The 15,575-nt window shown below is 44.8% G+C and overlaps 2 protein-coding genes across 2 annotated transcripts; one reads left to right on the forward strand and one right to left on the reverse strand.

The window, feature by feature from the left end:
- Positions 1-589: 589 nt before the first annotated feature.
- Positions 590-2,034, reverse strand: LOC123185848 (uncharacterized). Its single transcript, XM_044597664.1, has 3 exons — positions 1,681-2,034; positions 1,366-1,508; positions 590-905 (listed from the first exon to the last, which is right to left on the reverse strand). Exons 1-3 carry the CDS (start codon positions 1,792-1,794, stop codon positions 752-754), a joined length of 411 nt encoding a protein of 136 aa, XP_044453599.1. The 5' UTR covers positions 1,795-2,034; the 3' UTR covers positions 590-751.
- A 10,206-nt stretch (positions 2,035-12,240) lies between these two features.
- LOC123190076 (calcium-dependent protein kinase 12) lies at positions 12,241-15,153 on the forward strand. The gene is made up of 8 exons (XM_044602643.1): positions 12,241-13,163; positions 13,394-13,537; positions 13,621-13,773; positions 13,874-13,986; positions 14,070-14,237; positions 14,317-14,444; positions 14,749-14,848; positions 14,945-15,153. Exons 1-8 carry the CDS (start codon positions 12,404-12,406, stop codon positions 14,996-14,998), a joined length of 1,620 nt encoding a protein of 539 aa, XP_044458578.1. The 5' UTR covers positions 12,241-12,403; the 3' UTR covers positions 14,999-15,153.
- Positions 15,154-15,575: the final 422 nt, after the last annotated feature.

Here is a 15,575-nt window from a genome sequence, read left to right on the forward strand (position 1 = left end):
GCTCATTGTTGATGACCAGCACAGCTGCCCGATGCACTTGTTCGTTCGACAGTAGATGAGGGTGTTGTCCGACAGTACACGTGCGGGTGGAACACCATGCTTTTATTTATTTTATTTTTCTAAGTTGATTGAGTCATTTAAATGTGCAATGACTAGAGCACATCTAAATGTGACCTAGACAGACCTTTCTCTATTTTAGTTCTTCCACGCGAACTCCGGAGTCTGGGGTCAGGCTTTTTAAAACTGGACATATCAATGAATGCCCGGGTCTATTATGAACTAAAATCTCACCTTCTTCCTCACCCATGTCTATCTCACCTTCGTCATGCTCCCGGTGCTACCGCCATCCATGGTCTAGCACACCGCCACTCCACTCATCAAATTCAGTGGAAAACCTTGTTGCTCAGGGCATTGTTGGGCATTTAATTTTATCTTTTGCACCCAGGACGATTGCAGTTTTAAATTTTCGGGTGATGGCAGTTTAAGAAGCAGCCAAGTGACTGTCAGCGCATGCATTACTTTCACTTTTGTTGTGGTTAAACCACACACCAATCACCAGACCAAAAAGTAAGATAAAAAATTGACGCAATGCACCAAGCAACACGGTCTTCCACTTAATAATTTGATATAAGTACAGCATTCAGACAAACTTATACACAACATAAATTATTCCGTCCTTGTCACAACAGCTGATGCATATATACATATAGATATGCCTCAGCTTGTTCCGTCATGAATGAATACAGAGCACCTAAAAGATGACAAATGAAGCAGGAATCGACGAGCGGGCTTTGAGGCATCTGTCCTGCGGAATATAAGTGACGGCGCGTCTGTTTCTTCCCTTGTCATCCATCGATGCCGTCACTGCCGGCTCATTCAGATAAGCATAGGTGCTTTTCTTCCACCTGCACCCAGTCGGAGAAGATGGCGGGTCTGTCATATCATAATCCACAAATTTGTACCACCGCCTAATTAAATATGGCACTAAGAAGCTTCTCCGTGGACGCTAAGCATGTGTAAGAAGATAGATTCCACCAGAAATAAATTTTAGCTAGCGTGTATGCTTGCTTGTAGTATGAGTATGGCCCGTAATGCCTTTTGTTTTCCACCACCTATGTCGTATGCTTCTTGGCCATACGTTATTGTGCTACTAGTACGGCATTGTGAGCTGTGACAGGGCTTCCAACTACGGGAAAGGATTGGATGGATGGGGTGGGATACAGATTGTTTTCCACATCGCACTGGCTATACCAGTATACAGTTTCAGAAAAAATTGGCTGAAAGTACTTTTCATCAGAAGAGAAAAAGGTCGCACTCTCGGTGCTAGAATTGCTACAGGAAAGTTGTCTTGTGAGAAGGGGTTACCAGTGCTTGATCCCAATCCGTAATTCGGCGACCCTGCTGGAAGCTGCCACCATCATTCTGTTGTCGTTGATGCCCTTGTCACCTTCGTTCCCCTCCTCGAGAATCTCCCTTATCATTTGCTCGAACAGCATATAATCCTCCATCTGCTTTCCAAAAATTCTCCAAAACAGTGTTAACTAGATGCCTTTCAAAATCAAAGCCAGAAGTTTCATGATCGCAACAAATAAGAGAAATGATATAACAGAGCTTTTTTGTTGCCTTCTTGAACAGATAATGGAGAAAGAAGTTACAGTTGAACAAAAGCAGGGGTCTGACCTTGAGCGTCTTGGCTTTGGCTCTGGCGGCCTCCTTCTCGGCGGCAAGGCGGCGCTCCTCCTCCTTCCTCCTCCAGAACCCCTCGATCTCTTTCCTGGTGATGCTGAACGCCATCTTCCCTCCCAGGATCGCCGATTTGGTGGCTGCAACTTAGCGTCCCTCCTCTTCTTCTTCCTAGGTTGAGTGTTGGGACGACTGAGGCGCAACAGGGACGCGCGGGGTCACCTCATATATACGCACTTCGGGTGCGGGGTCCTGCGTCACCTACTGGGAGCAAACCTAGTCTCAAGTCAGAAGTCATATGAGCTACAGTGGATGTGAGAATGATAGGTTGGGGGTTGGGTCCCGTTGCGGGCCGTCTACTCTTCTCAACCAGCGATCGCCGGCCGGCCGTAGGTTTTGCAGCTTGTGCTTTTTTATGTGTCGTTGGTTGACTCAATGCCTTGTAAACTAATGTGGCCAAAGGAGGGAAGATAAAGGTACTCTGAAGCTTGTGGCAAAGAATAAGACCGGGTCTGGGGTCTGTGCCAACAAGCAAGATGATCGCCGTCATTTGTAATTGGTTAAATGGAGCTGGTAATCTTGCTAAACAAGTGGCGTCACACAAGGTGATTCCTTAACTTTGACTGCAAGTTTCACATCACATGCCCCTTCTTGTTTTTGTTGAGTGCTGACTAAGCTTCACATAAACTTTGTTTTAGCCATTTTACTGAGTTTAATGCACTTTTTTTAGCTGAGCTTCACAGAAACTGGTGTCTGTCTCTTTGGTGAAAGCAAGACTTGTAGGAGTTCGTGGAATTTTTTTTAGGGAAGGGGGGTTGGTTTTTTTTAGCGGGGGAAGGGGAGTTTGTTGGGGGGGGGGGGGGGGCGGTTATACCTCGCTCCTAGCAAGTGCGAGATCCACAGCCTCGCTTTTTTGCGGGGTTTTCATGTTTTTTGTTCTTGTTTTTTCTACCTTTTTTTAATTAACTTCCAAATAATGTAAATAAATATATTACAAAAAACACTTTACTTAAAACATTTTAAAGAAATCTTAACCAAGATTTGAAAAAAAGTTAAATGTGTATATAGAAATTTTTTCTCATGTATACGAATAATGTATACAAATTACAAAAATACAATGTGTGAAAACATTTGATCATGTATATAAAAAATGTTAAGCATTTGAAAAAATGTTAAACAAGTATTTGAAAAATGTTAATCAAGCATTTGAAAATGTTAAATCTATATAGAAAAAATGTTGACCATGTATTCAAACATTCTTAAACTTGTATTCAGAAAATGTTAATCAAGCATTTGAAAAAAATGTTAAATGTGTATAGAAACAATGTTGAACATGTACTAAAAAACTGTTAATTTGGCATTTGAAACTTTTAATCAAGGATTTGAAAAATATTAAATGTGTATAGAAAAATACTGGCCATGTATTCAAAATATGTTAAACTTGTATTTATGATAGTCAAGCATTTCAAAAACATGTTAAATGTGTATATAAAAGTAGCTGACCATGTATTCAGAAAATGTTAATATAATATATAAAAAAATAAAGCATTTTAAAATTTAAATATTTATGGAAAAAATGTTAACCACGTATTCAATAAATGTTAATCTTGTATTTTAAAAAAAATAAAACTGTATTTGAAATTGTATTAGATATGTACCAAAAATGTGTATAGAAAACAGTGAAAACCCGAGAGAAAACAAAAGAAAACCAATGAAAAACAAGAAAAGAAACAAACAAAACCACAGAAAAAGAAAGAAAATAAAAAAAGCCTGTGAAAACACGAGAAAGAAACAAAGAAAACCAAAGAACAAGAAAAAACACGAGAAAGAAACAAAGAAAACCAAAGAGCAAGAAAGAAAAATAAAAGAGAAGAGAAAAACAGTAAAAACAAAGAAAGAAACGAAAGAAAACCGATGAAAAAAACCGCAAAACCAGTGAAAAACCGACTCTTTTCCTTCAAGTTGGTCGTGCCGTACTAATACTAGTAGAATGTCCGTGCGTTGCTACGAGCTACCAATGAATATAAGTGAATCAAATAAATGACTAAGATTGTATACAAGGTTCAAGCTCATTTCTCCCTTATAAGTTCAGCCTTGTTTTGACATCAAACGGGTACGTAGCGGGCTCCCCAAAATCCACCTGTCTTGAGAGTCCGTGCTCCACCAATCCAGCCTATGTCTAGGGAGAAATGTGGTTGCCGGACTATCCGCCATGTTATCTTCAATATATAGTCACAACCCAAAACTCCATCCCACGACGCACCCTTCTCTTTTCATGCCAGACCGTCCCCTTCTGGCTCGGTTTCCCACCATACCGAGATATTTCTCGCTTGAGCCCTCTTCTTTATAATCGGATGACATCCACCTCACCTTCGTCATGGCATCCTCTCTCCTTCACATCCTACTTCCGCATGGACCGCGAAGGAGGAGGTCCTCACCAACCACCCTGTTCTCCGCATTGATCCCCTTCCGCGTGTTCCATCCGCTACTGCCATCAAGGGTGGACTTGGCGTGCGCCACCCATGACGCCTCCCGAGAAGGCATATTTGATGTCTCCAGAGCCATTGCCACATTGTAATATATACAGTTGAATGTCATCCATTACCACAAAACAAAAATAAAAAATATGATGGCCATTGTTGGGGATGCAATTGATACACCGTCGTGTCCGTTATTAATGCTTAAAGCTAACATCTCTTTCGTTTTTGTTTTGGGTTTTCTTTCATTTTTTCCATGTATGGTTTCCTTACCCAACATATCTGCAACGCTTCGACTCATTGCCCACTCCTTCCATTCACTCCTACTGCACAGATTCACTCTCGTCTCTCTTCTCTCACGAGGAAAGAAATCATGCCGCGTCTATCTACTGCCATCCCATCTCATGTACTCCATGTCGTCGCCCCTACATCTCCACAACCTACCAGTCCCCTCCATCATCACCTGGCAGAAGGTCCAAGAAACCTCACCTTGTCACCCATCATCCCGGCGTCCCATCGGCCACACGAGCATTGTCGTCCGTAGCAACACAAGAGCATTGTCGGCCGTAGCAACGCACGAGCATGTAGCTAGTTGGATAAAACGGCTAGAGGCATGAAGGATCCTACTCGCCTAATAAGTGAAAGCAATACACTTCTAACACTTGAATGGAATTGCCAAGTCTATGATGAATGAGAATGAAAAACACAGGAGGGTCAACTCCAATACAAACACATGATAAGTTAGCCAAGGGTCCATATTAGGCAATAGGCATATTAAAAGTGATTTTTCTATGGGGCTAATTTGAATGGCCTATTGAGATGCTAGATAGCTCTTTGAGACCTTTATCTCTTGTTGACTACTACTGCACCAGACAATAGATCGAGAGAACAAAAATCAAATGCATCAAAAGATGGCATACATGAGAAACAATACTATACTTTACAAATTCAAGATCAAAAGCACATTTAATCATGTTTACTAATCTGCACTAAGAGGGTATCATTTCTATAGAAATAAAATGGTCTTTACAAGTCTAAAACACATCAGTGCTTCTCCATACGGTTCTTGATTATTTTTTATTCACTTTTGGGGCACATAAATAGAGTGTACGACTTTCATACACCAAAACAGTAATTTTGTGATGTATAATTTGATAAGACAGACACTCATGCCAACAAAGAAAAGAAAAATAGTGCTAAAAACTATCCTTTGTTCAAATCTGTTCATGGAGAAGACGGATCCAATACGTGTTGAAGGAAAATATTTGTTTTGACTGCATGACCATTGCCACGATATTAATTCCATGCAATGACACCCCAGTAATTTTCTTTTCATTCGTAACATCAAACAAACTGATAGACCAATTAATAATCTATTTATATAGTAACGAACTAATCAAGAATATGTGGGGACACATATATATATTCATGTAGACCATACGTGTGGTTAATCGCTAATCAGGCCACACAGACGGCGCCGTGCCTGCCTGCTTTCATGTGGCTGGAGTAATTAATAATGTACGTTCTTTGTGTTGTTCCATCCAACAATCAAACCCTAGCACCAGTTGCAGCCCATGTCATGAGGTACAATATGAACTCAGCTGAGCAACATAGCAGTTGAACGAAGCTAAGTAATCTGAACAAATTAACAAGTACCAGGAAATAATCAGGGGAGATGCAAAATACAGAAATAGGCAAAACTTGTTCAGCTAATTATCCTAATGCTTTTGTGAACCAAGTGTATTCATTAAGGAAAGCATGTAGAAGAGAACCAATTATGTATATTTTTCCTATATAGCACAGAATAGACTATAATGTTTCTTACAAGCAGGAGTAGATGTGAAACAGGTCACAGGAAAGAGACAAAGAGTTCACGTGTTCCAGAATTGAGAATTCCAGTGTGAATATTAACAAAAGGCTAGACGGCATAACAGTAAGGCAGCTCAACGAAAGGAAGGAGCATCATTTATGGTTGCCCTGGTACTTAACTAACACGCAGAAACATTTCATATTGCAGAGAGTACCAACAGTTTAGCAAGGACATGAAAAAAAAAAAGCACTAACAAAAAGCTCGCCGGCATAATAGTATACCATAATAAGATTAACACAAAACCAGGAAATTTCAATCAGATTTGCAATTCAGGCCAAAAAATGTTTATACTATAATAATAACACAACCATCAAGTCTTAGTTAATTACTCAAGAGCTAATTGTTTTTAAAAGTTTTGATCGACTGCTTCAATATAGCAGTGAAAACATAATGAACCACTGCCAACAAATTTCAGTTAACTAACCTACGGGTGGATACTGATAAAAACAACTAAATATATAAGTAAAGTAGACTATCAAATACACATGACCATGAGTGCATCACTGATTGCAGAAAATCAATACCCGGATATGGTTAACAAATCAGGCCAAAAAACTGTATACTACACTAACAACAACAACAACAACAACAACAACAAAAAAAAAAAATCAGTAAGGTTTAGAATTCAAGCCCAAAAAAGGGTATACTATACTAAAAACAACAACCAGGAAATCTAAGTTAGTTCCGCAATTCAGGCCAAAAAATGCATACTGTACCAACAACACACACAACACGCGCGCGCGCACACACACACGCACGCGCGACGTGGTCAGCACTTCATGCTGCTAATCACTACGCCGTACCTCCAAGTTGCAATGGATACACATTTGGTATTGCCACTCAATGTTTTACCCTTCAAGAAGTAGGGAAACACTAATCAGAGATGATCAGGTTCAATGCATTGCAACGCTAGCCAGAAAAAATCACGGCGCATCCAAAAGTATAAAATTTTCATCTTCCAGTATTGGAAAAGATTAAAAATAGATATAGTTCCATTTTTCATTCCAAAAGTATACACTAATGCGGTTGAAAAACAGCTCCTCTCTCTGGTTGAACAAACAGATATAGTTCCATTCTACATTCCAAAAGTATACGTTAACACGGTTGAAAAAAAAATCACATCACCCCCAGCTGTTAAAAGTCAGTTCATTTTTTTAGTAAACAAAAAATATACTCCATCTTTTCAGAAATTTAAGGCAAGGCTAAGTTTCCGTCTTCTAAACCAACAAAAGTGAAATTCAACTCAGCTACGAGAGGTTTTGTAAAAAAAAAAATTAGTGTGATCTTAGGTATTTCAGGTGCAACCGAAGCTAACCACCATTCAAGTTAGACGTTCTAAATCCAAATTTTAGATAATTTTCAGTATAAACTGAAGCTGTAACAATGCCTACGCAATGCCACAATCGACGAACACCAAAATAATGTTTAGTTAATTACTCAGTGCCAGATAATAAATGCACCACTACATTGTACCATAAATCCATAATAAATAATTAATCTGCAGCAATTCTAGACATCATTAACACTTAGACATTGTAAAACCAAATTGCAGATAGATTTTCAGTTTAACCCGAGGCTATAACCTTATACGCACTACCACATTCGATGAACGGCAAAACAATGTTCAACACTACCACATGCAGTCTGAATCTTCCCTGAACTTTTCAGTTTGACCACCCCTAGCATATAATTGCAGCCTGATGAAGACGACATTGCTCTATGGGAGTCTTCATAGATTCAACGCGAACAAAGAAGATTTATTTAATGAATTCAAATAATTAAGACAAAGCTATTGTCCTCTAGCCAAAATGAAAGGATAAGTTTGGTAATTGGAAAACGTGGGTAGATACCTTGATGGAGCGGTCCTGTACCAAGGCTAGGGAGGCCTTGGAGAAGACGACCTTCCGGATGAACAACTTCGCAACTCCACCTTGGCACCCAACTCCCTGAGGTCGCCAATGCTCCTTTGTCAATTGTAGTTGAAAAGCAATGCTAAAGAGAAGGGAAAGCTTGTGGCTACGAGTTCATTGCAGCATATGTACCAAACAAATTAGAATGCACTAACACAACATGCGAATTTATAGAGCTGGTAGAGTTCATAGCATCTGCACGTCACCCAACAGGTATATTATTCATTCATCTTCATACAGTGAAAAATTCAAGAAGATTGTAGGTGGAGCCTTTTGTGAAGCAGCTTGCATACATGTGAGGCTAGAACACAATTGACGGCTTTGACGCCTAGTGCATCTGATGGCAGCGAGGGCACTCCGCACTGATGTATTTCCAATTTTCCATCGTAGCAATGGTCAGAGAGCGGAGGGAGTCATGGGGTGGCTTCACATAATCGGATGGCTGCTCTCATCGGCGTACACGTGACCTGCCGACGCCGCCACCTTGACCACGAGGGGTTAACATGTGTGGGATAACGAAGGGAGAGGGCGCCACTTACGTTGGGCTCGCCGTGGAGGGTGATCTGGAAGTGCCCGTCCGGCTCATACGTGATCTGGGATTAGAGCATGTTTAGTAGAACTCTCAAACCCTCAAACCCTCACTAGCGTTTTAAGGGTTCAAAAATGGTCTTTTTATGCACTTTTACGGGTTGAAAAACAGGGGCAAAGATTAGAACCCTCAAACCCAACTCTTATAACGGAATATTCCTCATGAATGACGTTGTCGTTGCGGGCATACCGTCGAGCACCTCGTGCACGACGGGCGGAGGGCGGCGCGGGGGCGGAGGGCGGGAGGCGGAGGGCGGGAGGCGGAGGGCGCGGGAGCGAGCACGGGCCGAAGGGCGGTGGCGGCAGGTCGAGGCGGAGGGCGCGGAGCGGGCACGGGCCGGAGGGCGGTGGCGGCGGGTCGAGGCGGAGGGCGCGGAGGCAGAGGGGCGCGGGAGGAGGAGAGGCCGGGGGCGGGAGGCGGAGACGGCGGGCGGGAGCCGAAGGCGGCGGGCAGACGCGCGGGAGTAGAAGTCGGCGGGGCGGCGAGCGGCGCGGGCGGCGGGACGGATGGCGACGGCCGGGGGCGGGGCGAGCACGGCCGCGGCCGGGAGGAGGTGGAGGAGAGGCCGGCGGCTGGGAGCGGGGCGGGCGTGGGCGTGCGGGAGGTTGACGGGGCGGCCGGCGGCGGCGGGGGCGACTAGCAGCGGCTGACGCGGGCGTGGGCGCGGGATTTTTCCCTCCCGCGCGGGGATAACCGCCAAATGAAGGTTGGGGTAGTTTTGCTCCCCAACCCTTACTTTTTAAGGTTAGGAGAGGGTTTGAGAGTTGGACCCTTAAAAAATAAGGGTTTGAGAGTTAAGGGATTCTAGTCTACGTGATTTTTTGTTCGTAAACTGTAAAAAGAACAATTATTTATAAGAATTTAAGGGTTTGAGGCTTTCCACATTAAGGCCCTGCGACGGTACCGCCGCTGCCCGCCTGCCCCTGCGCCCCCTGCGCCCAAGTCCTTCCCGAGCCGCAGCTTGTCGTGGTAGAGTGCGTCGGCCAAGGTCGAGCCAGGCCGCGCATGGGCTGCGGCGGGCAACGTAGATGAAGGTAAGCCAGGCGCGCCGTCGTGCAACCTGCAGGTGGTGTCGGTCGTGGTGAGGAAGGCGTTTGGGAGCGGTGTCAGGCTGAGGGAGGCGGGTGGCGGCGGCGGCCACGGGGTGAGCAGGGGCGAGGCGGTGTTAGGTTTTGGTGGTGGGGCCGGCGGGATACAACCAACGTAATGCATTTGCTAGCGAGCCCAATTCTGATTTTCTTTCATATCCTCTTTGTCCTCTCGGTGATGAAAGGGAAAGAATGTAAAGAAGAATTGGAAAGTAATCGGAGGAGAATCGAGGGGCGCGGGAGTCGAATGAAAAGAAACGACAACCCGTGGATGAGGGCTGCTTGGCTTGTCAAATAGGATGAAACAACCCGTGGACGAGGGTGTTGGTGTGACGAAAAAGAACGACAAAAAATCATGAAATAGATAACAAATTAAATATGTACATAAATGCTTTCATGACGAGTTTATTTGTTTCCAGAAAACTCGTTATTTGTTTTCAGAAAATATGTTATTTGTTTTCTAAAATAAATTGCATTAATAAGAGATATTGATTGATTTGAATAAATTAGGAAAGTTTAGTCCGTGATTTTTTGTACGTTAGGAAAGTGTTGCTTTGCTAAAAAAATGAAGAGAAAAATAAACCAACGTGAAGAGTGGTGGTGGGAAGGGAGACGAAAAAAACACAGCAAAAAAACGATTGAAAGTGGTGGGACGAAAATAAACCGTATTATTCAGCCAACTCAAACATTAGAAGTAAAGATAACACCAACCTGACGATGCCTCAGTGGCTAGCAGGGCTACGTAGCAACCAGGAGATCCTGGATCCATCCATGAGTGCTCGCTTTTTCTACTCTATTTATTTTAAGTATGCTATTATGGGTCGGCCCATTACTGTAGGCGATTCTGGCGAGAGTTCATACCGTCTCGCTATAAGCGAGATATAGCTCTCGCAGTTTGATGGTGCCATGGCGGACCTAGCATGTAGGCAGGGTGGGCCTCGGCCCACCTATAATTTCCAGAAGAAAAAAAAGGTGAATATTATGTATTGATTTAGCAAAAGCCCACTCATGACTGAGCATTTGAGCCCACGGACCAGCCCACTGCCCACGTATGTCTCCCATCGTCGTCAAGTCATCATATTCCTCACCCGCAAAAAAAAGTCATCATATTCCTGAAAGTGCATGTAGGCCCCTAATGACATTTCGTGTTGATGACACACAATTATATAAACCGATGTGTTAGCTAAGTGAATTATCAGGTTTTAGCACCTTATGCAAAAGGTATCGAGGATTGTCGACCCCTCCTCCCTCCCATCCCAAATTGAGACTCGAGACATATGTTTTGAAGGTGATAAAGCATAGATTTCATGTTCGGCTCTTGAGTTATACGGATTCCGCACTATTAAGAGGGGCTCAAGAGTACGAGAAGATTTGTTCTTCAAGTTAATCATCATACAAAATCCATCATATCTATAAAAATTTCAATGCCAAAAAGCCACTAGAAAAGCTAAGTCAGGGCTGACATACTTCAGTTGGCTGGGCCACCGCGCTGGGTCGCACTGCCGCAGCGATCCACTGGCGACGACGCAAATGGCGCGAAGCTTGAGCTCTTGCCAGTGTCCACCCGGGACTGCTCAATGGAAATGCAGAGCGCAAGCTCCTCGTCGCCCGACGTCTCATTGTCGGAGCCCTCCTCCTTCATGAGGCCGTCCCGGTCGATGGGATTGAACTCGCTGCCGGAGCTTGCCATGTTAGAGGAAAGGGCACGTGAAGGGGAGGGAACTAAGTGAGAGCGGAGCGGACTGAGAATTAGGGTTTTGTTCGACGGGGATGGGGTTGTTATGGAGTCGTGGCGGGCCATAGTGGGCCACAACCTACGTGGCGAGCACATCCAGGCATCCCTGTATCCGTCCCCATACGGGCTGGGTATGGGTAGTGCCGGACAACCCGAACATTTGGGTTGAATTTGACAGGTCCAGTTGGGTAGGAAAGTCATGACCGGGCAACTGCCCAATCCTTTTGGGCCGATAATGGACGGATGCTCTTTTTTTAACACAGTATAGACGCAACCGCTTATACTTATGTCCATACACTCACCCATATAAACGCACACATACACAATCTACTCTTATGAGCACCTTCGAGCCGGCATATCATCTTGAAATTTGCGAAGTCACCGTGGGCGCTTCGTCGTCGATGGAAACGTCTTCACCCACTGAAAGCGCATCGTCGAAAATCCTAAAATAAATCTAGAAAGAATGTCAGTATTAGGACTTGAACCTTAATGGGTTGGGGATACGAGAAAGATGCTCTTGGATGCTAGGTTCTACTCGGAGTATTTACCACGTGCCATGCGTGGCCACTTGTTATCAACCCAAAACCTCTGAAAAGTGAAGTTCGGTTTCACTACAAAAGGCAAAGGTTCTGCAAACTCGATCATCCGATCAAGGCCACATCGACATCCACGCGTTTTCTTCGATAGAAAACAGAGCAAGGCGAAACAGAGCGGCTGCGCGCCGTTGTTTCTGCTTCACCGACGCCGAATAAAATCACTGAGCATAAGATAGCGTGATTCCGAGGCTTGATTAGCCCCTCCCTTTGAATCTTTTCTTTCCCTCCCACGAGAACCAAACAGCGCATAAAGCTCAAACCCCGGACCAAAAGCGAACGCGGGGACGGGACAGGCATCATCGCCGGCATCCATCCGCCCACGCCAAGCACAGCTCCGGCGCGCCGTCCCGCGGATAACCCCCGCTTCAAAACCCCCATCCCTTTCGCTCTCGGTTCCTCCAAGAACGGGCGACCGAGAGAGCGAGCGAGAGAGGAGGAGGGAGGAAACTGTAGCCATGGGCAACTGCTTCACCAAGACGTACGAGATACCCATCTCGTCGGGGTCCTTCGAGCGGCCGCCGCCGTCGTTCGGCGAGCAGCCGCCGCCCGCCGGGTACGGCACCGGCAAGCCGCCGCGGCCGCCGTCCACGGCGTCGCGGCGTCCGACGTTCCCAAAGCCGCAGCCGCCGCCCAGGCCGTCCGGCCGGCCGCCCCTGCCGAGCTTCCTGTCCGGGTCGCTGTCCCGGAAGGTGCCCGTCGGCGAGATCGGTCCGGTGCTGCAGCGGCCCATGGCGGACGTGCGCGCGCTGTACAACCTGGAGCGGAAGCTCGGGAGCGGGCAGTTCGGGACGACGTACCTGTGCACGGAGCGCGCCACGGGGCTCAAGTACGCCTGCAAGTCGGTGTCCAAGCGCAAGCTGGTGCGGCGCGCCGACGTGGAGGACATGCGCCGGGAGGTGACCATCCTGCAGCACCTCAGCGGCCAGCCCAACATCGCCGAGTTCCGGGGCGCCTTCGAGGACGCCGAGAGCGTGCACCTCGTCATGGAGTTCTGCTCCGGCGGGGAGCTCTTCGACCGCATCACCGCCAAGGGGAGCTACTCCGAGCGCCAGGCCGCCGCCGTCTGCAGGGACATCCTCACCGTCGTCCACGTCTGCCACTTCATGGGGGTCCTGCACCGGGACCTCAAGCCCGAGAACTTCCTGCTCGCCAGCCCCGCCGACGACGCCCCGCTCAAGGCCATCGACTTCGGCCTCTCCGTCTTCATCGAAGAAGGTCAGCCAGCACCATGCCACAAACTTTTCCATGATCCCACTCCCACACATGACATGATTTACAGCACAGTCTCAATGCAACACGAACATATAGTATTATCCAAGCATAAATCAATGCAGAATGCATTGTTGCAAGTTGCAACAGAGGAGAGGATAATTCAGATAGACGATTCAGTCCAACATTGCATATAAGATACAAATATATAGCATTTTTTCCCTCAAAAAATGCAGGAAAGGTGTACAAGGACATTGTGGGAAGTGCATACTATGTGGCGCCAGAAGTACTGCATCGGAATTATGGGAGAGAAATCGATGTCTGGAGCGCTGGAGTGATCTTGTACATTCTCTTATGCGGTTCACCGCCTTTCTGGGCAGGTAAGTATCCATCCATCTTCAGACACACATACTACATTGTGCATATCACAGGGCTAAATCTTGCAATTTGCAAATCTGAGCAGAAACTGAGAAGGGCATATTTGATGCTATACTGGTGGGTCAACTTGATTTCAGTAGCAGCCCCTGGCCGACGATATCTGAAAGCGCAAAGGATCTTATCAGACAAATGTTAAACAGAGATCCCAAGAGGCGTATCACGGCAGCACAGGCCCTAGGTAAGTGCACCATCTGGGGTTTGGTTATGAGTGAAGAGTTCTTCTGCATTTGTATAGATTATACTACATCATTGCGATAAATCTGCTTGTCCGTGCGCAGAACATCCATGGCTCAAAGAAGGCGGTGCATCCGACAGGCCTATCGACAGCGCGGTCCTGTCAAGAATGAAGCAATTCAAGGCGATGAACAAGCTAAAACAACTGGCGCTTAAGGTGAATTGTCCTTGACAAAGATGGCTGCTACTATATCTTGGTATAATTGAGCTGACAGGCTGCTTCTTGCATTTCATCTCAAGGTAATTGCAGAGAACCTGTCACCTGAGGAAATCAAGGGCCTGAAACAGATGTTCAACAACATGGACACAGACAAGAGTGGGACCATCACAGTTGAAGAACTGAAAATTGGTTTAACAAAGTTAGGATCAAAGATTACTGAGGCAGAGGTTCAGAAGCTTATGGAAGCAGTAAGATCATTTTTCTTTTGTTTCACCCTTCACCATAAGCTAAGTATATGAAGATTTCATTGACCATGCTATGATTCAGGTTGATGTAGACAAGAGTGGCAGCATAGATTACACGGAATTCCTGACTGCTATGATGAATAAACATAAGGTGGAAAAGGAGGAGGATTTGCTCCGCGCATTTCAACACTTTGACAAAGATAACAGCGGGTAATTCTAATTTCGCTAACCAATAAATATACTTTATCTTGCATGCATCACCATAAATTAAGGGGGATACAATTAACCAACGCTAAACTTGTGAAGCCAATTTAAGTACCAATCGTGCTAGTGAATGTATAAAAATTAACAATACTCATTCGTGCCATTCTTGCATTATTTTCTGCTTGCTATGGACCAGACTTACCAAATTGAGGGTGTGTGTGTGTGCTGGTGGCTCACTATCACCATCCACCGAGAACAACGTCAGTCAGCAGGTACTAATCATAGACAATGTGCACAATAATAACTGTAGGTACATATCAAGAGAAGAACTAGAACAAGCCATGACAGAGTATGGAATGGGTGATGAAGCAAATATTAAAGCAGTATTGGACGAAGTTGACAAAGACAGAGTGAGCTTTCTTCCCCTCATCTTTCTTTCGAAACGATTTTGTCCCACTTTAGTGCCAACTGAACATATTTAACCCCTGTCATTGTTAAACTCACAGGATGGGAATATCGACTATGAAGAGTTTGTGGAAATGATGAGGAAGGGAAAATAGACCTGATGAAACTTGGGCCTCTTGATGAACAGAGTTGTATAGAGACGTTTTTATATATTCTGCAAAGATAAGCGAACTGTAAAGTATAACTCTGGAACAAGTTGCTTGCAATGTGTGTTTATATAGAAAAGCAATGTCGCCATATACCCACAATACTTCTTTTCCTTCGAATGTTTTGAATTGATACGTGTTAATACTAATCTGCACACAAGAAAGACCTGCACTTAAACAAAGTTACAGAAATATAAACAAATGGAAAAAAGAAAATGAAATGGCAACTGGCTGACCTTTTACGTATAAGTTACTTCCTCCATTCCTAAATATTTGTCTTTCTAGAGATTTCAACAAGTGACTACATACGGAGCAAAATGAGTGAATCTACACTCTAAAATATGTCTATATGCATCCGTATGCGGTAGTCCATTTGAATCTCTAAAAAGACAAATATTTAGGAACGGAGGGAGTATATGGCAATGGCACTGGTCATAGTCTAGGAAATTTACAATAATGCTACTGGTAAAAATATAAATAAAAAAAAAACAATGGGAGGGGGCGTTGGCTCACCTTTTATATATGG

The sequence above is a fragment of the Triticum aestivum genome, chromosome 2A (genome assembly GCF_018294505.1).
Source record: "Triticum aestivum cultivar Chinese Spring chromosome 2A, IWGSC CS RefSeq v2.1, whole genome shotgun sequence".
In the NCBI taxonomy this organism is placed as follows: Eukaryota; Viridiplantae; Streptophyta; class Magnoliopsida; order Poales; family Poaceae; genus Triticum; species Triticum aestivum.